Source organism: Setaria italica, chromosome IX, assembly GCF_000263155.2.
Source record: "Setaria italica strain Yugu1 chromosome IX, Setaria_italica_v2.0, whole genome shotgun sequence".
NCBI classification, from domain to species: Eukaryota; Viridiplantae; Streptophyta; class Magnoliopsida; order Poales; family Poaceae; genus Setaria; species Setaria italica.
In genome coordinates this window covers 49,815,315-49,843,230 of record NC_028458.1, presented here as the reverse complement: position 1 = coordinate 49,843,230, position 27,916 = coordinate 49,815,315, and the positions used below count along the sequence as shown (strand labels likewise).

Genomic DNA, 27,916 nt, shown 5'->3' with positions numbered 1-27,916 from the left:
GTGCGATCCTTATTGGGCTCACAAATTAGAACAGAGAGAATTCACCTTCCATACGCTCATTTTTATTCTGATTTAAGGTTAGTTCGGGACAAAAGGAGATTTAGTCCCGGGTCAAATATCAATCAGGACTCACCCGTGGGAGATCCTTTAGTTCCGAGTGAAAAAATCAGCCATTCGTGGGGACCCTTTAGCCTCGGGTGGTAACCACGCGGGAAGTCCCCACGGGTGGTTGGCTATATAATCAAATGTGAGCTACGTGCGAGGTTTGAGGTTGTGGGTTTGAATCTCACGCATCGCGCATGCGCATATTTCTCGTGAAAAATCTTATGACTTGCGGCGTACGCGTGTGGTGGTGGGGGGCCTCCTGGGAATTTCTAATATTTTTTGGCGTAACATCCTTTAGTCCCAGTTGAGTGATCCGGTACTGAAGACCCCCTTTCATCTCGATTGGTTTATCCTGGATGGATTTTTGGAAGATTTGCTTCTTACCGACCGGGATTAAAAACGAGTTTTTCACAAGTCCCAAGAAGGATGATATGGCTTGCTTGTGCAAAGCTGAGAGCTTGTTAGAACAATGAGGCTTTTCTTTGTGGGCAATCGTGTAGTTCTGAACGTCGGAGCTGTCACCGTCAATACACCAGCAGAGTCTTGTGCTCTCGTTTTCAGGTTACTCTGCAGATAGGCGTCAACGTCGTTGCTTTCCCCTCTGCTGTTGTAATGGATGAAGCTGTGGAACGTAGCAATGACCACACATGCCAACGATTGCTCGTGTTGTCCTGGCCTGACGTCGAAAATGGATGTCCCAAACATACCAGATGGTAATGCCGTGATTTGCCTGCTCGCTTTCGTGCATTCCGTAAGCAGTAAGCACTGCCAGGACTGGCGTTGAGGTCAGCAGACAAAATGCTGAAACGCACTTGGAGATCCTGGATGGCATATGCCAACTTTCCTCATAGACGAGTGCCTGCTCATTATGTCATCTAGATCTAGACTTTACAGATCTGATATGAGCTAAAGACTTGATGAGTGAGCGCCGGCTGCAGTCTCTGTGGTAGATTTCTTTTCGATCTGCCTTGGCAAACAATCGCAATCGACTTCCATCCAAGCAAGGCGAGCGTGTATGCACTTTGCAGTTATCGTTCATGACAGCCACTTCCAGTTCGTTACGATGATTGCGTCGTGCTTTGCTTTTGGTAAGTGGTAAGTGGTAACCAAACAGTTCAAAGGCTAGAGAAAATTTCAGCTGCATGCCATGCGGCTCGTGGTTGACTGCACAGTGCCCCTCTTCCGTTCCTGCTCTTACATGGTACACACATTTCCTTTGTGCCTCCATAGCCTTACAAGTCACCAGCATCCTGCTCATCTAAAATCAGCGGATCTGAGCTGAGCTGAGCTATCTTTCATTGCTCGAGCGTCGCCGTCCATCGAGAATGGCACCTTCTGTTCAGGAAACAGATGCACTGGCGACGAACCATCGTGGCCACAAAATCTTCCTCCTATCGGGGAGGACCAACGAATTTGCATTTGATCTCGCACTTTGTGCGACTAGAAAGAATGGCACGGTTGGTGGTTGGTGCATGTGTCCGAGCTGGCTAGACAGCTTTTCATTTTGGATACAACCCTTCGATTCTTGATTTGTTAAGTTTATACTCGTATCAGAAAGCCCGTCCCAGCCGTAAATTGCACGATGCATGCAGCCCGGTAAAACGTTGATGCGCCGGGCGATTTCTTTTGCTCCGCCAAAGCATGTAGCTCTGCTGCACGTTGTGCGGCGTGATCTTTCTACAAGGGGAACCGCATCAGCCGGCCATCGAACAAAACAAGTCAATGGCGTTATTTGGTTGCTAGCCACCCCGTAACGTGAACGATTTGTTCAGGATCAACCAAGAGAACCAAGGAAATGGGGGGTCGGCAAGCCGGAATCGCAGAGCCGTAGAATCGAGAAGTGAGCGCGGTGACGGGACAAACAAGCAGTGGAGGCAGGTCACGCAAAGGCAAACCAGACGGAACGGGCCAACGGGGAAGAGGAGGCCAGGCCAGCGCGTGCCGCCGCGTCCGTGTGACCCGCGCGATAAGAAGGCGCGGGCGCGGCAATACCTCCACGCGCCGCACCTCTCACAAGTCACACCACCGTCCCGTCCCGCGTTTCCTTCTCCTCCGCCGCCGCCCCGCCGCTTCCCTTCCCGGGACGTTTTCCCCTCCTCCTCGCGCCGCCGCCGCCGGGACCTTCTCTTCCTCTCCCGAAGATGGTACGCCTGCCGCTTCCCTCTCTACTCCTCCCCCTCCTTTCGGCGCTGAATCGTCGATGCAGCGACTTCGATTCCCCGACCGAACTGACTCGGCGTTCATCCGGGAATTTGCGGCAGTGTCGTGATTAGGGTTAGCCTAATTTGCCTGTAGGCGTGGAATGTACTTGTTGGGCGCTTTGTCAGAGGATTGTTGGATGTTGAAACCGCCCTTCCTTTGGGGGGAGATCAGTGCTGCTGCTGCTGATTTCTTTTAGGGACGAGAGAACCGAATACTCCTTGCCCGTAGGGTGTTCGGCGGAGTGACTTGCGCTTATGTTTGTCTTTGCCTGTCAATGTATCTCCGGTGTGTCTCGGTGGGTGCAGGCCAACGCGGCGTCCGGGATGGCCGTGGACGACGACTGCAAGCGCAGGTTCCTGGAGCTCAAGGCCAAGCGCACCTACCGCTTCGTCGTCTTCAGGATCGACGAGGAGCAGAAGCAGGTCGTCGTCGAGAAGCTCGGCGAGCCCAACCTCACCTACGACGTCTTCGCCGCCATCCTCCCCGCCGACGAGTGCAGATACTGCATCTACGACTTCGACTTCGTCACCGAGGAGGGATGCCAGAAGAGCAAGATCTTCTTCATCGCGTGGTACGCATGTTAAGCTGGGAGAAGTACATTATTAGACGTGCAGAGATTGATCCTTCGTTGCTCTTAATGCAGCTCACTAACCGTGTGTTGCTGTTGTTCTTTTGCCGTTGTGATGTGAAGGTCCCCGGACACTGCAAAGATCAGGAGCAAGATGCTGTATGCAAGCTCCAAGGACAGGTTCAAGAGGGAGCTTGATGGTATCCAGGTGGAGCTGCAGGCAACTGATCCCACTGAGATGGGCCTTGATGTGATCAGGGGCCGTGCTAATTGAGTGTTCTGCTGCTGTTTCCTGCTGTGGAGGTACTACACATCTTGTGGTTGCTTTAGGAAGTGAAGTGCTGTAGCTGCTGAATATCAGTGGGTTGGGAAGTTGTAGTCCGGGGTTTGTTAACTCTAGTTAGCTTGATACTTGCCACCTATGTTTCAGTTCGTCCGTCTTCGTCGTGTTGCTCAGTAGTCAGTTCAGTACAGAACTTGTGACATTGTCTGCTCCTACCCTGATTTCTCCAAACTAATGATATGCAAGTCTACAGGTGTTGGACTTGTCAACAGCCTGCTCATATGAATGCCATGGAAGTTTGACCAATGACATCAGGCCCTATCCTTTTCTTTTCCATATTGCCGCATGCACGTGTTAACGATGTGTTGTCATTGTAGCTATCGCTTTCATTCTAATGGAACTGCATATTTCCTAGCCCTTAATTTATTTCTTGTCAATTGCGTGCAGTGGTATTAATTAAAAGTTTGATTCTGACATGGGATGTGAATGTGATGATTTTCTGTGTCTGATTTAAGATGATGGTGGTTTTTGCTTGAAGTTACTCTGAAAGTCTATAGTGTTGCGATATTGTGTCTTCTATACTAACATCTCATTGAATTTCGATAGACATTTTATCATTTAGCATGAGAATAGATGCCTTTTCTTTTTGAAAACTGCATGGTTGCTTTGTCTTTGAACTCATTTTTGGGTCGCCTTTAACAATAGTGGGCAATAGCTAAAATACAACTCCTGTTCAATGAATATAAACACTAGTAGAGAACTGACTTTCGATACGTCCCCTTTTAATCCCGGTTTAAAGCAGACCCGGTATAAAAGGGGGTGCGCGGAGCTTTACTTCCGGTTGGCATTTGCAACCGGAACTAAAAGTCACCTTTTGTCCCGGTTCAAAAATCAGCCACCCGTGGGGGACCCTTTAGTCCCGGGTGAAAAAATCAGCTACCCGTGGGAGACCCTTTTTGTCTCGGGTGGTAAGAATAACCGGGACTAAAGGTCACCCTTTTAATCCCGGTTGGTGTTACCACTCGGGGACTAAAGCTCACGACACCAACCGGAATAAAATTAGGCCTTTTATCCCGGTTGGAAACTCCAACCGGGATAAAAGGGTCCCTCACAGGTGGCTGAAAAAGAAGCCCTTGGACCCTTTTATCCCGGTTTGTAATACCAACCGGGATAAAAGGGGGTCCCACGTGTGGCTGGGGCAGAACTAAATCCTTCAGACCCTTTTATCCCGGTTTGTAATACCAACCGGGATAAAAGGGATTCTTTTATCCCGGTTGGTGTTTCCAACCGGATAAAAGGGTTCCCCACGAGTTAGTATAAAAGGATTGGATCCCCTATATAGTTAGATGTGGTGTGTAGGTGGGATGGCAAGGAAGCTACGCACGAGGCTTGAGGTCGTGGGTTCGAATCCCACGAACCGCGCACGCGCATATTTCGTGTGAAAATCGCGTGACTTGTGACTTGCGCGTGTGGGAGGACTCCCCCAGTTGGTATTACTAACTGGGATAAAAGGGGTCCTATACCGCGCCTGGCGTGGCAGCCCATTTAGTCCCGGTTGAGGGACCCGAGATAAAAGACACCCCTTTTATCCCGATTGCTTTGTCTCGGATAGTTTTTCGAGAGATTTGCACCTTTCCAACTGGGACTAATACTCAGTTTTCTACTTAGTGAAAGCCAGGGATGGATCGGAAGGTTACTGGTTTAAATGGTTAGCACTGTCTAAAACTAAACATTTGATGGATCATTGTTTGTTATCGGCACCTATTTCATCGTTGGCATTATTTCATGTTTGCGATACGCTGGAAACATAAATTATTGATTTTACACGCCCTTAGGGTGACAATTGTCCATTGGTGCGAGTTGGTTGGGTCAGACTGTTAGCAGAAGGGTAGCACCTTTGCTGACCAGTATACCCGGTCGTGACGTTATCAGTATGTAGTATTACTGCTGTGTTCTGAGCAGTCGAGGATGGACATCATTTGTTTAATCCAGTATCTTGATTTTTTTTCCCCAGAAAGGCGTCACATTATTTCTAGGTCCTAAACAGTTGCAGTATTTTTCACAGGATATCTTTGAGAGAAAAGTATCGATAGTTCAATGCAGTAGATTCGATGAGCAATGGTGGAATCGGATCGTGTGCGTGAACATTTATGTGTATATACGGAGGCACAGGAACACTGAATGAAAGCCAATGGCCAGGAGCAGGACCTTACGTATCTGCTTGTAAACGGCAGCTAGTGACGGTGCTTGTTCCCATGACAAATTGACTCATGCAGATTATGCATCATCAGAAGATGGAACTCTTTCAGGCTTCTGTGGGCTTCTTTCCGACCTGGCAAAGGGCCCAGTCTCGTAGCTTCTGTGGGCTCTTTTCGACCTGGCAGAGTGGCAGTTCATAATTGTAGCCAATGATAACTAAATCATTTAAATATCAACTATATTCATAATTGTATTAACATACCGTGACATGCAGAGGAAAAAAGATTCCAAGTTAAATTGATAAAACACAGTTGCTCATATATGTTGCTCAATCTTAAATGTTAATTATCCTATTATCCCATTGATTCCGCAAGGTCATATAGGATTCTACACTTAGAATCATGATGATACTATGAAATTAAGACCACAAGATGGGATCTAGACCGTTTTGGCTCCATGGGATCGTAGGATTATGGGATTCTATGGTATACAACCTTGTACTTGAGCTGTGAGATCAAGCGGAAAAGAGGAAATATCGCTAGTTGTTTTATGACCCAATGCAGGCTCACCACCCCGCACGCTGACACCAGAGTTTCTCTAGCTAGGAGCGCGGGAGCGTTTTTTCCCCAATAACTGAAATACGGTTCTACCCGTATCGACCGTACTTGCGGACTGCCTACCACTGAAATAATATTAGCGTTAATCCTTAAAAAAATTCAAAATATTTTAAGTAGTTGTACCAAGTGTAGGAGCGTGGAAGTAAATTTATCATCACTTATATTAAACAGTTGAGATAAAAAGGGAGAAAATGGAGATTTGACTAAGTTAGAGACTTTTTACAAAATATATTACTCCCTTCCTTCATACTCCCTCCGTTTCGATTTGTAGGTCATTTTAGCTTTTCTAAGTTCATAGATATTATTATGCATCTAGACACACACTATATCTAGGAGCATAGCAAAAACTATACACCTAGAAAAATCAAAATGACTTACAATGTGGAATGGATGGAGTATTTATTAGGCGTAGTTTGAGTATTTGAATTCACATTGACTTACTATTATAGTCTAATAACTTATGAGTTAAGTGCCACAATATGGATATTATTTTCGCATTTAGAAAGACATGCTAATAATTTCAATTCTTAAAAATGAAGCCATCAATAAAATTCAATATTCCAGAATGAGTTTATGGTCAAAGTCGATTTGGCAAATTAAAGATATACGCCCTATATAGAACGCACAACGCAGGGACGGGTAATATACGCGCCGTTAACTTGCTCTAAACCTCCGCACCCCCGTCGACCCGGTTCGGTTAAGCGCTTTGTCACCGCCGGGCGCCGGCGGCTACGCTGCGCGTGCACCTGCCCCCACGGCCGTCTCTTGCGGCTACCGTAGTACTGGTACCGTGGCAAGGTCAGCCACCTCGATCACACGCCCATCCTGTTACGGACCGGGTTTTTCCTGGTTTTGCGCGGAAAAGTCGAGGGTTTTTTCTACGAAGCGGCTACCGGCGCTGCGAGAAACACGCTAGAAGCAGAGCGCGCGCCGCGCGGCACCATCTTCCTCGCAACGGCAAGTCCGCAGAACGGCCACCGATCGATGCAGCCGCCGCCGGAGAGCGCCTCGACGGCGCCGGGCGAGTTCATCGGTAGAGTTCGGGATCTATTGCCGTTCCTGCTGCACGTTCCAGTCACATATCGCTTCGTGAAGAAAGATGTGAGCACGCCGGCCTCAAAACCCGCCCCGGTTCGGTTCGGCTCGGGCGAGTCACCCGCGCCCGCTCCCCGCCGCCGCCTCGCTTCCCTTGCTCTGGTTTTTAATCGCTCCGCCTCCGCGCCGCGCGCAGGCTGTGCTCGAGGGATTCGTCACCGACGGCGGCTACGCCTGCGCCTGCCCCGCCGACGCCTCCTGCGGCTACCGCGGCAAGGTCAGCCCAGCTCGATCACGTGCCCATCTATTTTCACAACACTTCGCCGGTTTTGTGGCTCCGCGCGGAGAATTGAGGGGTTTTTCTCCGCGCCGCGCAGGTGCTGTCGGCGCTGCAATTCGAGAAGCACGCGGGGGCGGAGTCGAAGAACCAGAACGGCCACATCTTCCTCAGCAACGGCACGTCGCTTTACGCCCTCTTCCAGGCGCTCAGGGACGTGCCCGCCGAAGCGTTCGCGGAGGAGTTCGAGGCGGCCGCAGGGGTGCCCATGACCATGCCCGCCGCCGAGGCGTCGCCAGCGCCGCAGGGGCCGCGCCAGGGGCACCAGCCGGGCGCGCCCGCTAGCTGGGAACCAAACGGGGTTCGGGTTGACGGCGCGACGGCGGAGCCCCCTTCGGCGCCGGCCCCCGCGCGGCGCGACGTGGAGATGCTGACCGAGGAGGAGAAGGCCAGCTTGTGTCTGCTTGGTTTGAGGTGAGCGATTCCCCTGATCGATTTGTGCTTGGAACTGTCTGTGCGGTGGTGTAATTTCATAGTGAAGTCGCAGCCCCTCACTGGGACTCAGGGAGATGTGTTTTCTATAATAAACTGATAGAATTGGACAAGTATACATCCAATCATCCCAATTAGAATTCGTTGCAGGTTTATGCCAGTCTTAATCCCTCCCTATTTTCAGCAGAGAAAGTTGTTCCACGACTCAGTCAGACCTTATGCACGGCATTGAAGGGCCTGCTGCAGAACAGATCGAAGATGCAGCAGGTGGCGACCATGTGATGCCTGATGCTAAAGAGATAAGAAATGGAGCTGGTGAGCAACGGCCTAGGTACAGTAGTTTGTCAACAATAACTCCTGTTAAAGTGCGAGTGACAGAAACAAAGTATCAGCTAGACAGTTACCTTAAAGATGTTAGAGGATTGTTGTCCACTGGGCTTCTTGAAGGTTTCAAGGTGACCTACAAGAAGGATGAGGTATGTGTTATTCCTGCTGACAGTAGGATTATAGATTTGGAGTAACTGCTAGTTGAAAACCTAGGTTTTTTTTTATTTATCTCAAAGGACAACATGTATGCTCCCATTTTTTTTATATTTAGGTGGAGAAGATTGGACGCATAAGTGGACAGGGTTATTCTTGTGGCTGCTCGGAGTGTAATTACAGTAGTAACGTAAGCTTTCTATTACTGGCTGTGTTGTATCAATTGTAAATTCCATGCCTCTTCGTAGATTGTCTTATACATGACCTCATGATGTCTGATAAATTGTAGGTTATGAATGCATGCGAGTTTGAGCAGCATTCTGGTCAGTCATCCAACAACCAAAATGATCACATCTTCTTGGAAACCGGGATTTCTCTATTCAAGGTGGTGAAAGCTCTAAAACATTATAGGCTTAACATGCTTGGGGAATTCTTTGAAGACACTATTGGTTTCCCTCCTAATATGGATGAGTATAACAAGTGGAAAGGTATTTTAACCAGTACCTAAGGGTATGTTGCTTTTGTGTTTTTGCTCAGAATATGCTAATTTTTCCCTTGTCCTATCTTCTTTCTTGTTGGCCATTTAGCTTCGTTTCAAAAGAGGAAAGATTATTCAGATGCTGTGGCTTCAGATGGTAGTTCAACTCAGAGGTAAGTTACAGGGCATCGAAATTTCAATAGGACTTACATTCAGACTTTTAAAATATGTACATACTGTGCCTTGTTATTTTCAAGACCTATTTATTTTCTGTCTATCAATAGTTTTACCTATTGTTTCGGGTCTTCAACTTCCGTGCACTCTCGGTAAACCCATCAACCTTGCAAGGGTTGGCTTGGGCTTTAATGCCATACAGTTCCACTGGAAAGTGGTTATTAAATTTGAACTACCTATCCTTTCCTTGATAATTTATTTTCAATCTTTTAACCATATTTTTAGCAAACTTTTTAACCAATTGATGAAGTGCCCTGCCAATTTGCAGTCAGTTACATTTAAACTATCACAACGCGCCTCGTAGCTCATACTAACTTCACCTTGCTTTGAAACCTCACTTGTAGTTCACGGGAGTTGACTGTGGGGGAGATGATTTCTAGTTTGAAAGAATCCGCTGGCAATAGCATCTCAAACCTTAATTGGAGTGCATCCAAAAGGCGGTCTGATAGGCAGTTCAAACGAGGAGGCACTGAGACTTCAACTCCAGTGTTGAGTGGAAGCGAAGACAAAGGAGTTTCTGGCCTCTCTACTGGCACCTCAAAGAAGAATGGCACTGAAGAAACTCTTAGTGAGAACACAGCAGGTCCTCTCAGCACCAATGGTGTAAAACCTGACTCTCCAGAACCTACTACAATAATACCGGACTACTCTAAACATGATCCCATAAGTTTAGGGCTTTCTTTACCAAGTTCAGCGACAATCTCTCAAGAGCCACTTCCAAACTGCAACATAGACTCAAAGTCAAAAGAAACAAAATCGAGGTAAGGATTAAATCTTCAGTATGCTTGGCATTTGTAATATTTAGGGGATCTTCCTGCAAAAACTGGAGAAAGGTTGGTTCTTTATATTGAAACAATGCATAACCCATAAATCTTGTTTGCTTCCCCTCAGGGATACCACTTTGCATCCACTGATTTTCAAGGAGGGTGGCCTTCCAGATAATAATTTATTGACTTACAAGTTGAAGAATGGAGAGGTACTCTGGGTATTTGCATGAACTGCCCCTTTTTAACAATCACCTGAATTTTTAGCACTCTTAAGAGGACTCACACTTCACTGTCTTTTAGGCTCTAAAGCAAGGGTATAAGCGGGGGACAGGAATAGTCTGTAATTGTTGCAACCAAGAGGTACAAAACTAAGCAATAAGGGAATTTTGTTTCTTAGGATGTAATTCTGCTCAAGGACCAACAGATGTTTTTGTTGTTATCTTTTGACTCCAGTTTACTCCTTCGCACTTTGAAGAACATGCTGGCATGGGGAGAAGACGACAACCGTAAGCGCCACCATTATGGAAAGAAATTGCGTCTGACTTTTAACTTTTTACTCATATAAGAGCTAAGAATTCAAAATGCTATTCATTAAAGTGCCTGTAATGATTTGAACTTGAAAAAAAGTTCTTGGGTGTTTCAGTTCGTTTAAGTGGTGAGTATTTTATGTTTCAGGTATCGCAACATCTATACATCAGAAGGAGTAACACTTCATAAGCTAGCGCTGCAATTGCAAGATCGTTTGAATTCAAATGAATTTGGCAATGCTAATGTTTCTAGCTTTAGTGACTACCCTAACCTTACTTCTTCAGGTAACTTGTCTACGCTGGGTTCATTACAATAGTTTATTTAGTTTTCTGTTAATTCATCAAATTCCTACGCTGAGGTTCATTACAATAGTTTATTTATTTTTCTGGTTAATTCATTAAGTTATCTAGTTTAGTTTGCTGCATGTTGAGTGGTTATGGCTCATGAATCTTTCGAATGAGCAGCTAGTCCACTGTGGCCTTTGTGAATACTCAGGCATATAGATGTCTATGTGCTTTCCTGTTTAAAGGATATCCTGCTGCATGTTGGAACATGATGATCATATTTTCTCTGCAGTTTGTCTTTAGGCCATAGGATCTGGTAGTTAAGAGAAGTTAAAATCTCTCTAAGGACAAAGTTTTTTTTTATAAACAAAAGGACATTTTTTTTGCCAAAAAAGGACATTTAAATATACATGTTATGGCAAGTCCGTTTCAGATTTAGCTTTGCCCCATCCTGTTAACAATCCTGCACCAGACAAACTTGGGAAATATTCCTGACTACCAGTTGTCATATCAAATTGCTTTCACATTTCTGATTACTCGGTATTAAGCTGGGTTCGTTGTTTTCTGTTCAACTTTTGTAAGAGATAGATATTTATGCAAAATATCCCAGTTGATGATTTTGTGGCGTTGGATCATTGGGTTATGTTGAGGAATTGGATTATTTGAGGACTATTAGGTCGATACCCTGGAAATGCTTCAAGCGAGCACTGCTGGTGGTTAACTATTTGTACTGTGCACTTTCCATTTCAAATGCTGTAAACAATTAAAATAGGGATGAAAGGGTAATAAGGTAATCCCTCATGGAGGTTTCTCACGGGGAGACCTTGTGACTTGTGAGTCAAAGTTCTGCAAAAGGCAGGGCATGGTGCACAGCCATCACAATTTACGAGGAAAATAGTTCCCTTCTGCTGGATTCCCTCCTGTGGATTGGAAAGCTTGTATTTATCCTAACTCCCAAGGCCTCTTTTGTCTAAAGAAAATACTTCTTAATAGAAAAGGATGATGGGTGGTGACTACTGACTAGGCAGTGCTTCTTGTGCTTCTTACCTGACTATAGCATTAGAGAAGAAGAGTTGTGGAAGAGTGAAACTTTTGGGATGGCGATGTGGCTTCCAAGCCAGGGATCTCCTATTCTTGGTGGCTCTACTCTCATCCTCTATTTGTTTTGCTTTACAAGGCCATTCTTCTTGCTGTACCAAGAGCTTGCTAAGTTCAGTTCTATTCATCCGCTGCTATCTTGAGATGGATACAGTATTGGTGCATACTGTGGTTGTAGAGAGAGAGGGGAGGGGAGGGGAGAGGGGGGGGGGGTGTTATACTTTTATCTGTATTGGGATTTAAAGTTTAGATTCTTTTTTGTTGGATTGAAATTTCCTTTTCCTTTGCAATCATCCGCTTGTTCTGCATTCCCAGCTCCTTTTCCCTGTCCTACTTAATTTGGTTTGATGCAGTGACATCACTAAATTTGTTAGGTTGTACTATGAACTCCGGTTTGCTCCTTCCCATCTGTGTAATTTCTCCCACTTGTATGAATTCATTGTTGATCTAGTGTATAGAAATGGTTCCTTCAATTATCTCCACTTATGTGTTCAAAGTGTCTGATTTACTTGGTTTATGTACCTTCTGCTGACGCATTATGCTCCCAATATTTTTATAAGTGAGCACAGTAGTTACGCTTGAACCTTGCATTATCCAGTCACATGAGGCTTTGCTGTCCTCAAGCAGGCCTTGTTTTGCTTCCTTGGTGACATTGATTTTTATTTCAAGGTCATGTCATGTAGATTTAACTGTATTACCTTTAGGTAAGTAGAGAGTACTCGTAGAGATTTATGTTTGAGTAAATAATTTACTGCCTCTCTGTGCTGTGCCGATTGGTTCCTTTATTACAGGTTGTGGAAAAGAACCTTCTACCACCAGTGGACCTATCATTCCCCTGAAACGGACTTTACAAGAAATAGTGGTCGAGACAGAGATGTGCTATTTCTGTGGGTAAGATTGTAATACTAAGCATATTTTTCCATTGGCAGATTAACAGGGATTTGGTGAGCTCATATGAAAATTTGCATCTTTACATAATGTCAGGGATGGCCGCACGACGCTTGGAAATATTGATCCTGATACAATAGTCTTCTGTAACCAGGTCTGTTACACTTAATGCTTATATCCAACCAACTGCCTTTCATACTTAGATTGCTGGCGTGCAAATTATGCCTTATTACTTTACAGTGTGAGAGACCATGCCATATCAGATGTTACAACGATCGAATTGGAAAAAAGAAGGTTTGTGAACATTTATTTCATTTACATTTGCAAAAGGAAAGTTTGCCATTGTGAAAAGTACTGCTGAATGGTTAAATTAAACATTTCAGGTGCCCCTGGAAATATTGAAAGAATATACGCGATTTTGCTTCCTGTGCTGCGAAAAATGTCGATTGCTTCGTGACCATCTAGATGAAGGACTGGAAAAGTGTGAAGAGATTGCCTTCCTCAGACGGATAAGATCCAATATTTGTTGGCGGCTTTTAAGTGGAATGAATGCAAGTAGTGAGCTCTACATGCCTCAGGTCATTGATATCCTCAAAGTAAGTTCTTTGACTTAAATTTTGCATCTGCCTTTCAGTACCTTTTTGACTGCTATAGTCTCACCTTGATCTCTGTACTTTATATAGGATGCATTTGCGGAAACTGCTGAGCACAGTGGTGTCTTCTCGGATATGGTTTATGCGTAGGTTCCTGCTTATTTTGCCACTTCTTAACTTGTCAAGTGGTGTATGAGTAGTTTCATTGATCTGCATTCACCTTCAGCCTTTTTGTTCATATATTGAAGTCTGTAAACAATCTAAACTTCATTGTTGCAGCAAGAATGTAGAAGGAGAGACGGATTTTCGAGGAATGTATTGTGCAGTGTTAACTGCAAGGTAGTTCATCATTATGATATTTGTGTTTCTTCTGGTCCGCGTGCAGTGATGCCTCAATTATGTTTTTGTAGTTCTGCATCAAACTTAGCAAAAAAAAAAAGCACCCATATAAACTTCAGATTGTTAGCCGTCGTTCTGAGTTTGTATGATTAATTTTTCCTGGTATTCTTACTTTTCCCCCATTTTGATTTTATTGCAGTACACATGTTGTGTCTGCTGCAATTTTGAAAGTGCGCATGGAACAAGTTGCAGAGCTGGTCCTTATTGCTACTCGCAGTGAGTGCAGAAAGAAGGTGAAAATGAATTTGAGCCATACACAACGCAGTCAATGTTGTCAATTATCTTATGTAAAAACAATTTGCATGTCCCACTTTTCATCAAAAAGGGGATGCATAACTGCAGAATCTTAATGAATCACTAACAAAAGAATCCACTAATATTACCTGATAGGTTTCTGCTGCAACTCAAAACAATAAATAAAATTATTTTCATAAAAATAATTTCGAATATGTTTGCACACTAAGCATTACTCATATAGGCTGATATTTTGTAGAGTGTGTTCACTTTCTGTTCAGTCATAAATCCTCTTATATCTGATTAGCTTTCCTGGGTCCCTTCACTTACGCATATAGGAACACATTATGTTTATGGACTGACATGTGATAATACCTTTATGTTTTGATAATTCTGAACGGATATTTTAGCAAACTATGATTCTTATTGTTTGGTGATTCTTTCTGCAGGGCTACTTTATACTTCTCCTAAAGTCTATCGAGGAGCATTTGAGAGCCTGGAAAGTAAACCTTCTTACGGCACCTGTTGACCCTGAAATGGCACCAATATGGTCTGAGAAGCTCGGGTTCACCATTTTATCAGATGAAGAGGTAATCGCATCCTCTCTATTGCATATTCCTCTAGTTCATGGAATGATGAAATCATTCAGTTTTTTTTAACCAAGACTAACTGTACACTAGAATGTTTTTCTTCATCTCGCTGAGGCTAACAGTATTATCTCTCTATTGTTGTTGTGCTACTTCCAGAAGAAGTTAATGATGGATCAGTCGTGCCCCTCGGTGATGTTTGAGAACCTAGTCTTGATGCAAAAATCCCTTGCTTGAGCAAATCTAATCTGTGCTTATTTGTACACTACTACATAAAAGAATCTGGTTCATGGTGTATGGGAGAGACCTTTGTAGATGATTATAGCGCAATTTTCTGTAGCTTAGTCTAGGAGATGATTTCAGAGCACAACCTTTCTAGAGAGTAGAGACGCGAGCTATCTTTGTACTTTTTCCAATTTATATGGGGCCTAGATGTGTTTACTCAATTGCTGGCTTCTTCGTTGCGTGTGGGCGGGGCTCAATGTGCCGCATACATTTACAGCTCGGTGTGATTGCAGCAGGTGCTCACGCTTGCTCCCGACATGCAAGGGCTGGGCGGTTCGACACCCAAATCTCAATTTCTTTCTGCTGTCCAGCCATGCCATGCTTCGCAGCTTGTCACATGTTATACGAACCTCCCCAAGACGATTCATGTTTATGCCTGGAATGGATGTTTACAGTGGGTCCGGGTTCACAATGACATTTGTACATTTTTACTGAGTTATGTCTGAATATTGGTATGTCCTATTTTTCATCAATGTTTATGCCAATCTAGCTCTTTAGAACTGTGGATCATCAACGTGGTATAGCAACAGGGAAGCTCTCCTCAGGTAACATGACGAGCAACCGTGCAAAGAGACGATAGAAATAGTATCATCAATTAGGCATCCTTAAGTGCAAATCAGCTAGTCAAAAGGCTACCGATCATCACGCACTAAGTGAACAGCGAGGACGATCGTAGAACACAAATGTGGTGCAGCTCTACTGCCAATATCAAATCAAACTACTCCCCGGTGTTTCTGATAGTATTCCCATCCAAGTAGTGCTGTAAAACAATAGTTTGATGCGATTAGCCACACCACCCTACAGTCTTGTTGGTTGTGAAGCCAGCGTGCGAACGGGTGTCCTGCTGAGGAGCAGGCTTTGGTTGCCTTGGTTTAGCAGGGTCGACGAAGATGACCCATCCATCCAGAAACTTGGCGTTCATCTCCTGCCGCGCTTTCTCAGCCTCTTCTATAGTGGCATATCTCACGAAACCGAAACCCTTTGACCTCCCGGATACTTTATCTGTCACGACTTTTGCTGCACAAAGTAATAAAAGCATGCTACAATCAGGAGTGAGGAAAATGATGAACAGAGACCAGAACATTTCTAGAAAGAAAGCTGTGTACCATCAAGGAGCCTCCCAAAAGGAGCAAACGCGCCCTGGAGCTTCTCATCTGTTGTTAGTCTTGAAAGGCCTGCGCCGAATATATATAGCATCAAGCAGAGATTATGAGCCTAAAAGTGGACTATACCTAAAAGTGAAAATGAAATGGGAGCTGCTGCTCCCTGAGAATTACTTATTACTGAGCATAGCGGCAAACTATATAAAAATGGAACAAGATTATTTTTACAATGATAAAAAAGGAAATCAAGAAAAACACACAGGTGCAATAGGATTTGACGGCACAGGAGGTGCAGGGTGGGATGTAAATTTGCAACAGGTCTAAATGCTGTGATTCATCGATACAGTTCATTGCTAATCTTTAGTCTTGCATTGGATTGCTCATACAAACATAGCATAAAGAGATCCAGGTGCCTGCAGCTCTAATTTGGGAAATATCACAAATCCACATCACACATAAGCAGGCCTGATCTATTTAAAAGAAAAAATACTGTGAAATTGTGTTCCCTGAGGCTAAATTACAATCACGGTGCGAAAGATAATGATTGGGCAAGGCGAGGCTGGAAATGGAAAGGGGAGAGAGACGTTACCGCTGACGAATAGCTTGGGGGTGGTGAGTGGTGGCACGTTGGCGACCTCCGCGTCATCGCCGAATATGGAGGACGGAGGAGGTGGGGTGTGCGACGGGCCGGAGCCGGAGGATGAGGAGGACGAGCAAAAGGTAGCGCGAAATACGGAGGAGGAGGCTGGGGTAGAGTTGCAGAGGAGGCGGCGGAGCAGGGCGGAAGAGGAGGCGGAGAGGGCCATCGCCGGCGACTAAAACCCTACCCGGCACCCGCCCTTGCTTCTGTTTTCGGGTGGTGGGTTTACGGGCTCGTGGGTTGGAACCGGCCCAGAGATAAGGGGCCTCCTGTCTACCTAAGGATCAGGTGGAGTGCGTGGGTACCCAAAACCGAAATCCGAACCTAAAATCTGAATACGAGCCGAGAATCATTTTGGGTGAAAATTCATCCTCGAAATCGAAACCTGCGGATACCTGAAACCTGATGGATTAACAGAAATTCGAAAAATGAACAGTACAATATAGTGTAACAGCAGCAATACAACACCAAGTTTAGGGATAAATTCAGGGATAATTTGAGTACCAGTAATAATACAAGTCTTAAACAATTTTGAGTACAGCAACAATACCAATCTTAACAATACCAGTACAACAACAATTTGAGTATAACAAATGAAATTACAAGTTCGGGGACAATTGAAATTACAATTATTTTAGAGATAGCAATACAACGACACCAACTTGGGGAATCATTCATCCATTATTGTGGAATCATCTTCATCCTGTGAAATAAAAATAGAGAGAATAGCTCATTACTAAAATGTTGAGCACAACGTAAATAGCCAAGTTGAAAATAGAACTATAGAAGCAAACAACAATACCATTTCTTCATCTTTTTCGTCAAGACAAGTCATCAAAGCTCCAACAAAAGTGGACTGAGAACCTACATTGATATAGTATTCACAAATTAATTTGGTTGCATATCCGGAATGAAGAACACATACTTATAGAAATTGCACTTTCTAACTTACCCAACATGTCGGCATGAGACCATACTTGCATGCACATAAGTGCTTCTATTATGATGGTGCAAGCCTACTACGATGTGGACTAATTATTCTCCCATCTGTACTAAAGACTGACTCGGATGCCACTGTTGTCACAGAAATAGCAAGGACATCACGTGCAATCATTCGTAATGTTGGGTATTTCAGCTCTGCATGTTGCCACCAATGAATGATATCCAACTCTTGTGTCCTAGGCAGCAGTGGCTCTTCCAAGTACAAATCTAACTTTGTATGCACATAAGTGGAGGTCACAATTGGCTGCTTGGACATGTAATCATCAAAAGTGTCCATCCAATCCTCATCGTCCATCTGAGTAGGAGCTAGGTCTAGTTTGAGCACCATCTGCTGTGGAAACATTCTCCATAGCACTTTGGTAATCCAAAATTAGATTGTACACCAAATCTTTCACTTTATTGACAGCTTCCATAGCTACACTTTCTAACCCATGAATTTGGAGAAAAAAGAGCATTTAACAGTTGCAATTTAAACCTAGGATCTAGGATCGCAGTAATAGCCATCAAACCATGCACATATGATCAATACTTGTTGATTTTTTCTTTCATTTTAATAGATATTTCTTCTACCTTAGGAGTATCACTGTTTTGCCACTTCCCAATTGCAAAAAAAAAAATATTGCACATTTTGAGGAAGAAAAGGTTGGTTGTGACATATCTAGTGCCTGACAGTAGCTCATTTACATCATAGAACATCTTTAACCTGTCACAAAGCTCTCTAGCAAACTTCCAATCATCTTCGGATGGAACACATGGAGCACAAGAAGCAAGGCGCTCAAAAACATCTTGGTAAAGTAGTGCAGTGCTAAGCATGATATAAGTTGAGTTCCATCTAGTTTTACAATCAAGAGCAATTCTTTTTTCATATTTTCCTTTCATTTGTGATGCCATTTTCTCAAACTTCTCATGTCCTTTAGGAGTGGCCGACCAGTATGCAACACTATCACGCACTTTATCAATTCCATTCTCCATGACACTCATTCCATCTTTCACAATCAGATTTAAAATATGTGCAGCACAACGCATATGAATTAATTTACCCTTCAACATGCAAGAGAGGAGTGATAACTTGCCTTCCATAGCAGCCTTATTCTTTGCAAAGTCATCACCATCAGTGCCAGTCATATTCTTCATGAGGTTATCATTGACACTACAATTGTCAAGAGTTATAGTAGACAGGTTCCTCTCAATATGTCAATCTAGGAAAATTTCATGAAGAACATCAATTATAACATCCGCTGTATGTGGTGCTGGAACATAAATAAACCTACAACAAGAAAATATCATAAGTGAATAAGTGATTGTGGTGGACAATTTGCTCTCAATGGAATAAATGCATAACACAAGAAAAAAATACCATGTTTAAAGTTACCTAATAAGTAAACTTTTTAGCTTCCAATCTTCATCTAGAAAATGGGCTAACTGCCATGTAACCTTTCCTCTGGTGGTTTGCTGTCCACGAGTCCGTAGTAACAGCAACACGAGAACTCAATTTCTTGATATAATTCATCATAGATTGCTTCTGCACTTGATACATATCCAAAATATCCTTCCTAATTGTGTTTCTATACACTACCTAAAATGTTGGCTGCAATGCTGCACAAAACTTGCAAAATCCAATATGGTCCACCATGGAAAGAGGATACTCATGGACAATAATCATTAAAGCATTCTTTCCTAGCGACATCTTGATCGAACTCATACTTCTCTAATGTGACTGTGCCATCTTGTGGGTTTGCAGATAATTTAAAAGTTGATTGTGTTAAACCTTTTCTAGTAGCTCTATCCTGACATACAGCAATATGATTCTTCAAGTGAGTTGTACCATTTCTTGTCTCCCACCTAAATACTTTTTACACCATTTACATTTTGCTTTCCAAACCCAGCTTCCTCTTAGTACCAACAGGAACATCATCTTCTACCTCTACCACATCAGGATTACCTACAGTTGTAGAATCAGTTGATGCCGATGCTGCTGAATTGGATGGCGGTGTTACTAAATTGGTTGCAAGACATCAACGAGTTTGAGGACGAGAACCCATAGATTAAGATGCTGCAGCAGCTTGAGATCCACTCGAAGCACCAGGAGCTGACATTGCTCACTTCTTGCTGTTCATTTTAAAAGCAAAGCACCATCAAAAGATATTAGTACTCAGTGAATGCAAAAGAGTAACAAGAAGGCACAATTAGTATCAAATATCTAGAACTCTAATCCTCTGAGCCTCCACTAGCTTACATGGCAAAGTATTCTAGTGTGTTTGTGTTGAGAAAGCAGCCTATGTCAAGATAGTAGATACATAGAGAACTTGTCTACGTATTCCCATTTCAGTTATAAAAATGTTATTCGCATTGAAAGCAACCAAGGCCATTAGCATCTCATGATCATAATCCTGGGACTGGGAAAGAGAATGAAGTTTGATGAACATGTAAGTTATATGTGTTGCCCCAAACCGTTAGATGGGGGAAACAGCGCAAACAAACACAAACGGGATACGATTATAGAGTACAATGTATAGCTCGTGCAGGATATTATTCTTATCTAGAAAGTAGAAACCAACATCCCAAGCACTGGAACGGACCATTTATGCCATTACTCACCAAAGTCCCCAGCGGGCGGCCTTTGGCCCTTGGCGATCCAAATCCCCTTGGTGGTCTGCTGCCTGCATCAATGCCACCAAGAGTCCAAGAGTTAACACCAAAATTTGAGATCTAGGGAAAGGGATGTGCCAATACCTCCTGGACGCCTAGAATCACGGCGAGGTGGAGCCACGGAGGAGTAGGAGGCGGGAACGTGAGGTGCCGGAGCAGAGCACGGCCGGGGACCTGGGGACGGCACCGGCGCACAGCGGCGGGAGCGCGGCCTCGCGGGTGGCGGGACGCTTGCAGGAGGGGCGTGGCGTCGAGGCTGCGCGGGACGGCCTCACGGCTAACGGCCAAATGGCGGCGGGGTAGGGGACTGCTGGACGGCTGCGTGTGCGGGAACGGGACTGCACCACTGCGGGGCAGGGGGCTGCCTGGCAGTGGCCACCTGGCGCCTGTGGTACGAACTGTTGTTTGTTGCGCTTATATACGTAGGGTTACTAATGGGCTTCTACTGGGCCGAGTTATTTCGAGCCCCGATGGATAACCGCGGATAATTTTACAAACCAGCACCAAAACCGTGGTATTTCGGGTATCCGAATCCGAAAAACCGTGGGCAAAAATTAGGAACCGAAACCAAAACTCACGGACCCGAAACTCGCGGATATCCGACCCGAAATCGATCCGCTGCCAACCTTATATCTACCTTGTGGTAGATGGTTAGCTTATATATCTTGGATCCATCACCAGCCCACCTGTATATCTAACCGGCCCATAGTGGCCCATGAACTTCCACGACACAAAAATAAATGTGTATAATGCTGGTTGTTGATTTTTGCTGCCCGCCAACGTCGTGCTAAGCTCCATGCAGGAAAGAACATCAGCAAGCAACAAATGGCCCCATAATCATGCTGTAGCAAATAAATATATTTTATGACCCTATAAACACGTGTGATGGTAGTATTTTTTTCACCTTTATCCGGTAATATTTACTTTTCTTTTTCAAAAGAAAATATGAGTCATATTCAACGTTTTGAGACACTAGATCCAATATTTTTTCAAATATAGTTCATATCTGGTTCAACATTTTCTGAAAATTGGTTTTAACATTTTGAATCAACTAGTTTAACATTTCTTCAAATCAAGTTCAACATTTTGAATAAACTAGTTCAACATTTTTTTAAAAAAAATGATTCAACATTTTTAAACAACTAGTTCAACATTTTTCTTCAAATACTGTTCAACATTTATTCTAATCATGCTCAACATTTTAAATCAACTATTTCAACATTTTTTTAAATCTGGTTCAACATTTTTAATCAACTAGTTCAACATTTTTTTCAAATCTGTTTCAACATTTTGAATCAACTCGGTCAACATTTATTCAAATCTGGTTCGATATTTTGAATAAACTAGTTCAATATTTCTTCAAATCAGGCCCAACATTTTAAATTAACTAATTCAACATTTCTTCAAATCTAGTTCAGCATTTTGAATCAACTAGTTAAACATTTATATCGCAATGTTGCAATAGTATACCTAAATTGTTGAAGTAGTATAATAAAAATGTTGAACCAACATATTTAAAATGTTGATATTTTAAAATAAAAATAATATAGTCATATTGGATCGATCTCATTTTGTTGAAGAAATTCTAAAGAATATCACGGTTCAAACGGAATTGAAATTGGATGCACCATTAGGGAGAAAGTCGTATTTGAAATTCGGAAATCGTCCAATCACCGGCAATAGCCTGGCAGGCTGCCACCTATCCAGACCAACCTCCAGGGTGTAGCGTGCTTGCACGTGCTCTGAACTACTGACGAGCCGGCCGGCCAACCTTCTGCCTCTCCTAACGCGCCCGCATATGATTAGCTACGGAAGATGGATAGGAAATCCGCAGACATAAGAGCCTGCCTCTTTGGGCTTGTAGTTCTAGCCTTGTAGGCCTGACTGTTCGGTGAAGAATTTCAGACGAGGACCGAGGAACATGAATTTGGAGAAATCTCTGATCAAAATACTTCATTGTTGTTGGATTTTTATTCGGAAAAACCTCTGATCAAAATACTTCATTTTTGTTGGAATTTTATTCTCTCTTTCTCTTCACAGTTCATTTTTTTGTTGGAATTTGGTTCTCTCTCTTCACAGTTCATGGCTCCTTCATTTCATACAAGGTCCTAATGTTTGAGGCAGCTTAGAACTTGTGTGATGCATAAGAATCCATTGAGGTTCTATTTGTTTCACTTTGTAGATTGCAGACTGTAACTCGCAGGAATCAAACAATCTTGCAGGTTGCTACAATCTACAAGAATCTGCGAGCTCGAACAAACAAGACGTGAGGCATGATGATTCAGTTGGCTCCATAATGTCCTGTACTTGATTGATATTTGAGAACAGCTGGGTGATTGTCCTGAAGCAAACAACTTTCCCTTTTCACCTAGTCGAGCCTTGATCACACAAGAAGCGAGAAAGATTTAGGCAATTTTTACAGGATAACCTTACCCCAAGTAGTCAATAATCCCGAACTTCTTGTAAGCGACTGTAGAATCTTAAATCCACCCCAATTTTCTTCAAAAAAATATTTCATTTATACTTGGCACAAAATGTCGATGCAATTACAGTCATAGGATAAAGCAGGGCCGCCGATGGACGGCAGCCCAACAAGCGTATACACACAGATCAGAAAGCTAAGCGAGGAAGAAGAGGCCATCCGGCCGGCTCGCTGGTCCGGTTTCCTCACGCGGATGGGAGCACCTTCTTGACGATCTCGTCGCTGAGCGAGGCGATCTGTGCGTCGAGCGCCTTGACGGCCTCCTCCTTCTGCGCCTCGAGGTTGGCGAGCGCCTCGACGAGCTCGGCCTCGACGCGGCGGCGGCCCTCGTCCAGCTTGGCCTCCAGCTCGGCGGTGGTCTCCTTCTTCATCTTGTTGAGCGCCGCGGCGATCTCGGCGCGCGCGGCCTTCATGATGGCGGCCGCCTGCTCCTCCAGCTGCTTGACCTCCTCGGAGGCGTCCTTGACGTCGCCAAGCTCGCCGCGGATCTTGGCGTCCCGCTCGTCCATGAACTTGCCGAGCGGCGTGAAGTAGAGCTTGTCCAGCGCCACCATGAGCAGCAGGAACTCGGTCGCGATCGCCGGGAGCGTCAGGTTGAAGTCGAAGAGCGCCGCCTTCTCCATCTGCTCCGCCAGCGCCGGGAGCGGTGCGGCCGCCACCGCCGCCGCCGCCGTCGCCAGCAGCCGCGGGAGCTGCTGCGCCAGGGGCCGCCGCGCCCGCGCCGAGCTGGGCGAGGACGAGGAGGAGGCCATCGGCTTCAGGAGCGGCGCCGCGCGGCGCGGGGAGCAGGAGGTGGTGGCCGCAGCCATCAGAGCCGTCGCCATGGGTGCGAGGCGGGGAGCCGGAGGGGTGGGTGTGGAAGAGCGGCGGCTAGCTCAGTGGAGGGGTGGTGGGGAGAGACGGAGGGGGGAGGCGGGCGACCGGCTATCTATCCGAACGGGTTGGGTTGTGGTGGCCGATGAACGGCGGCCACACGATGCCGATGCTCGCTTCACTACCACGAGTGCATTCCCTTCCCGATATTCCTTCCAATAGTTTCGAGCCCTTCCACACGCCCGCACGCTCGTTTTGTGGCCTCGCTCCGGATGTTCCTGGGCCGAATTCCTTCCCTTACTCCAGGAATACGTGGGCCATGCATTTTCGAGCCCAGAAGAATCGGAAACAAACGGAACGGGAAATTCCCGAACCATTTTCATCGCGTCAGAATTTCTCAACCGAAACGACAAGCACACGTCATTAACCAACGAGAAAGGTTCCGGTGCTCCGGGTGCTTGGGGTGCTCCCATGCACGCGGCCACTTGCATCCGTCGGATGCATCATCCATGGTGCAGGTGAATCTAACGTGGGACTGTGCTCAATTTCCATAAAACACGAGGGCAAGATGCAAAACGATGTATGATGCACCGATCCCTTTGTGCTCAATTTCCATAAAACACTAGGGGCAAGATGCAAAATGACGTATGATGCACGCTCCCTCACCTGCCCCGTGGATGATGCATCCGACGGATGCAGGTGGTCGGGTGCATGGGAGTACCCCAAGCATCCAGAGCACATGAACCTTTCTCATTAACCAACTTCCACTCTCCATCGTCCAACTCATCCTACTCCAAAAATCCAACGTCTCCGGCTCACACCACATCATCGATCCGTGTCCCACCTATCTCGACCAATCCCGTCCCACAATACCTCTATATTAACTCCCCTTCCCCAGCCCCACTACACGCCGAGAGAAGCTTCCTCGCGACACCAACCAAATCGTCCCCTATTTCCCTTGCCCCTGAAGCGAGCACGATCCCCAATCCAATGGCGCTCAAGGCCGAGAAGAAGCCGGCGGGCGAGGAGGAGGAGGAGATGCCCGCAGGGAAGAAGCCCAAGGCGGAGAAGCGCCTACCGGCGAGTAGGGAGGGCGGCAAGGAGAAGGGGAAGAAGAAGGCTAAGAAGGGTGTGGAGACCTACAAAAACTACATCTTCAAGGTGCTGAAGCAGGTGCACCCAGACATCGGCATCTCCTCCAAGGCCATGTCCATCATGAACTCATTCACCAACGACATCTTCGAGAAGCTGGTGCAGGAAGCCGCGCGCCTCACCCGCTACAACAAGAAGCCCACTATCACCTCCCGGGAGATCCAGACCTCCGTACGCCTTGTCCTCCACGGGGAGCTCGCCAAGCATGCCGTCTTCGAGGGCGCCAAGGCTGTCACCAAGTTCACCACCAACTAAGCGAGCTGCGGCGTCTACAAATTTGTTAGATCTATTCCTTCCTTTTGTACCCGGATGCGGTATGTGCTGTGAAATTATCGATGTTTTCGATGAATAACCGACAAATGCGGGTAGTAGCTGCTTGCCTGCTTTGTAAATCATGCCGAGTTGTGATGAACGTCTTGAATTTGAACCGATATGTACTATTGCTTGTTATAAAGAGTTTTATGTCATTATAAGACTCGAAACAGCTTCGCCGATTTACCGTTCCAAACATCAGCTTTGTGAAATTGCAACTTGAAGCATTAGGACCTCGACAATTCTACCATTTGGACATTTTTATCCTTGGTCCCATGTGTCATCGGGGCATTTAATTTTTTGAGTAAAATGCACCAGTGGTACACGAACTTGGCAGCGAGTGTCATCCAGGTCCCCGAACTTCCAAAATGCACATTTGAGTCCCTAAACTTGTTAATCAGTTAACGAGTTCACGTGACTTCCAAATCCCCATAGCCTGTGTTAAATGGCATGCGTGGCATGCTGACTATGTGGTCACGTGAAATTGACATGTGAGGCCCACATGTTAGGTCCACCTATCTTCTCTCATCTCTCTCTTTCTCTGCCTTTCTCTCTCTTCCTCATCGGCTGGGCGGCCCGCCATGTGCCCCAACGTGTCAACCACGCTGGCCACCGATGCCGACACCGAGCTCACAAAGATTCAGGCCCCACGGGCCACCATAGCCTCGATCCTCTCGGTCACTCCCTGCCAAGCCCCTCCTCGCGACGCTCCGCTGTGTGTCCGCGCTTGCCGAAGAGGCGACGCCACACATGGACTAGGCTGACGCCCGATCTTGGTTAGCCACGGCAACAACATCTTTCTCCGGATGGATGGCACCCGGTCTGTTGGCATGTGATTAACTGGGCTCAAGGATCAGTGATCTAGAGAGGAACGGAGAGGATCGCTAGCTGTTCGCCGGAGACGATAGGTAGGAGCGTGCCTGGTGACGGATATCCGAATTAGGGATATCCTAGTGCCTGGTGACGGATATCCGGATTAGAGATATCCTAAGCCATCAGTAAGCCTAAAATTACGAAAGGATCAAGAGGCGAAGCGGATTGGCCGGGCGAGAGGCCGCCACCCTCACTGCCCCACTGGTCGATGACGCTCGAGGTCGTGGCCCGGGAACCAAGGAAGACAGACCCTAAAACTAGCCCAAGGCGCCAGGCGAGGGTCTAGGCATAACGATGGGCCAGGCCTATCACATACCTAGGCCTGCCTGATGTGACAACCGCAGCTAAGCCCGTGTGGGCTGGGGCGGGAAAAACGTGGGCGGATCAGTCGGGCGCACCGCCATCCGTGCTTCGAAGAATAAGACAACCGTCCCAGGACGAAGACCCCAGTCGAGAACGGCGCTGAGGCACCATGACCAAATCACGCCCGGTCAAGTGTGATTCTCCATCATGACGCTGTCAGGCGAAATGACTGGGAACAGGCGCTCCCCCAGATACATGTAGGGGTCAGGTTCAACAACCAAGGCGACCGGAGGAGCGGGTTCTGACGGAGATCCCGGCGGATATCTAGCGGAAAAAGACCCCGACTACCAGATGGGCCCCACGATCACCAATCAGGGGGAGAGCGCCCGACTGGACGGACCTACAGTGTAATCCTTCTCATGGGCCAGGTATATAAGGACATGCGGGGTGGGGGGGGCAAAAGAGAGAGGATTCGACCTCCAATAGAACACACTCACATACGCATACACCGTTTGTAACCTCGTACTGTAAACTTGAGCTCTCGAGCTCGGGAATAAAGAACTCACATCATGAACTAGACGTAGGGTAATTTACCTAAACCAGTATAATTTTGAACCAGTATAATTTTCATGTGTCTCGCAAGCTAACCCATCCAAGGATTGACGCGGAAAATCTTCATTAGTTGACGCTGAAAATCTTCATTAGTTGACGCTGCGGAAAATCTTGATTAGTTGACGCTACTCAATGTCAGACACCTCGGTGTACTGGTGTGTTTGCTCGAAGCGAGCACGCCGCCCACCCCATTTATGATTTAACGACCTGGTGACCGAGCTAGCCGGTGCGTTGGCCGCGTGGACGAGCTCCGCGAAGGCCGCAGGCGAGGCGAGGTGCACCGCGGGTCGCCCACTCCTGCTAGTTTCGCGGCCAATGAGGGATGAGGACAGGACCTTCCGCCGCGCCACCCGACCTCGCCCCACTGCCGCGCCGTAAAGTTTGCCCTGCCTCCGCGCTGCCCGACCTCGCCCTGTCCGCCACGGTTGCTGGCGAGCACCTCCTCCCTTCCATGGTCGCCGACGAGCACCTCCCCTCTACCCCCGTCCTGCCTCTCTTGTGCTCCATCCTCTGCTCCCCGCCCGCCTCCCACCCAGGCGCGGATTAGTGCGGGCGGACGACGATGCACGGGCAGACAGCATCTGGGGCCACAGGATGGCGGCGGACGCAGAGTGCGCGGCCAGTGTTCGGGGCGACGGCGGCGTCCCGGAGGAGCGGACGGTGGCCGGGGCTAGGGCCGGAGCCTAGTGCGGACGTCCGGGACTGCAGGATTGGAGAAAAGAGATGGTGCTGACAGGCGGGTCACGTGTGTCAGGACGCGTAAGCATCCTAGTCAGCGTACAACGCATGCTATTTAACATGGGTTATGGAAATTTGGATATCACGTGAACCGATTAGCAAGTTTAGGAATTTCATTGTGCATTTTAGAGTTCGGGACGTGGAGCCGCCGCCTCGTGAGGTGGCCGTAAGCACCGGCAAGAAGAACATCCAGACTAGTGACGAGATCCTCCAAGGGCCCTGACCAATGTCAGAACGCCACCGTCGCCGGCAGTGGGGCAGGAGCAGCTGTCGGCGTCGTCGACAACGGCGCCCAACTCGAGCCTCGACTTGGCTAGCGGCGGCGGCAGCCTGCCGCGGGGTCCAGCCTCTCCTTCGACTGCTTCCAGTTCGCCACCCGGGCCGCGGCCGCATGCTCTCCGTCGGTGCCGATGCCGGCGCTGCGGCCGCACAGGTCAGGGGACACGGTAGGGGCGGTGTGCAAGACGACACACGCGGCATCCACGTCCGCGGCGGCACCGCTTGGGACCCGGGACTTCAAGCTGCTGCAGCGAATGGAGGAGGGGGAGCGCGCGGCGTGCCGAGAAGACGGCGGCGAATCGTAGGAGGTGAAAAGCTGGTTGAG

The 27,916-nt window shown here is 46.5% G+C and overlaps 5 protein-coding genes across 7 annotated transcripts; 3 read left to right on the top strand and 2 right to left on the bottom strand.

Annotated features, from left to right (window-relative positions):
- Nucleotides 1–2,058: 2,058 nt before the first annotated feature.
- Nucleotides 2,059–3,469, top strand: LOC101769205 (actin-depolymerizing factor 7). Of its 2 annotated transcripts, XM_004984696.3 has the most exons (3): nt 2,059–2,249; nt 2,613–2,878; nt 2,999–3,469. In XM_004984696.3, exons 1-3 carry the CDS (start codon nt 2,247–2,249, stop codon nt 3,147–3,149), a joined length of 420 nt encoding a protein of 139 aa, XP_004984753.1. In that variant the 5' UTR covers nt 2,059–2,246; the 3' UTR covers nt 3,150–3,469. The 2 variants fall into 2 exon arrangements, with proteins under 2 accessions (XP_004984753.1, XP_004984752.1); XM_004984695.3 differs by having other exon boundaries at nt 2,060–2,878.
- A 3,623-nt stretch (nt 3,470–7,092) lies between these two features.
- Nucleotides 7,093–15,050, top strand: LOC101769879. 2 transcript variants are annotated; one of them, XM_004984698.3, is made up of 20 exons: nt 7,093–7,286; nt 7,387–7,760; nt 7,963–8,254; nt 8,377–8,448; nt 8,548–8,746; nt 8,846–8,909; nt 9,315–9,731; nt 9,862–9,946; nt 10,038–10,097; nt 10,191–10,243; nt 10,413–10,549; nt 12,439–12,538; nt 12,632–12,689; nt 12,776–12,829; nt 12,919–13,131; nt 13,219–13,274; nt 13,408–13,467; nt 13,667–13,760; nt 14,211–14,351; nt 14,508–15,050. In XM_004984698.3, exons 2-20 carry the CDS (start codon nt 7,555–7,557, stop codon nt 14,583–14,585), a joined length of 2,439 nt encoding a protein of 812 aa, XP_004984755.1. In that variant the 5' UTR covers nt 7,093–7,286; nt 7,387–7,554; the 3' UTR covers nt 14,586–15,050. The 2 variants fall into 2 exon arrangements, with proteins under 2 accessions (XP_004984755.1, XP_004984754.1); XM_004984697.3 differs by having other exon boundaries at nt 7,094–7,286; nt 7,966–8,254.
- Nucleotides 15,051–15,205: 155 nt separating this feature from the next.
- On the bottom strand, nt 15,206–16,605 carry LOC101770546 (organelle RRM domain-containing protein 2, mitochondrial). The gene is made up of 3 exons (XM_004984699.3): nt 16,326–16,605; nt 15,740–15,808; nt 15,206–15,650 (listed from the first exon to the last, which is right to left on the bottom strand). Exons 1-3 carry the CDS (start codon nt 16,540–16,542, stop codon nt 15,418–15,420), a joined length of 519 nt encoding a protein of 172 aa, XP_004984756.1. The 5' UTR covers nt 16,543–16,605; the 3' UTR covers nt 15,206–15,417.
- A 5,917-nt stretch (nt 16,606–22,522) lies between these two features.
- On the bottom strand, nt 22,523–23,439 carry LOC101770956 (ATP synthase subunit b', chloroplastic). The gene has a single exon (XM_004984700.4). The coding sequence runs from the start codon at nt 23,331–23,333 to the stop codon at nt 22,695–22,697; it is 639 nt and encodes a 212-aa protein (XP_004984757.1). The 5' UTR covers nt 23,334–23,439; the 3' UTR covers nt 22,523–22,694.
- Nucleotides 23,440–24,241: 802 nt separating this feature from the next.
- Nucleotides 24,242–24,968, top strand: LOC101771350 (histone H2B.3). Its single transcript, XM_004984701.2, has one exon. The coding sequence runs from the start codon at nt 24,313–24,315 to the stop codon at nt 24,727–24,729; it is 417 nt and encodes a 138-aa protein (XP_004984758.1). The 5' UTR covers nt 24,242–24,312; the 3' UTR covers nt 24,730–24,968.
- The last annotated feature ends 2,948 nt before the right edge of the window (nt 24,969–27,916 follow it).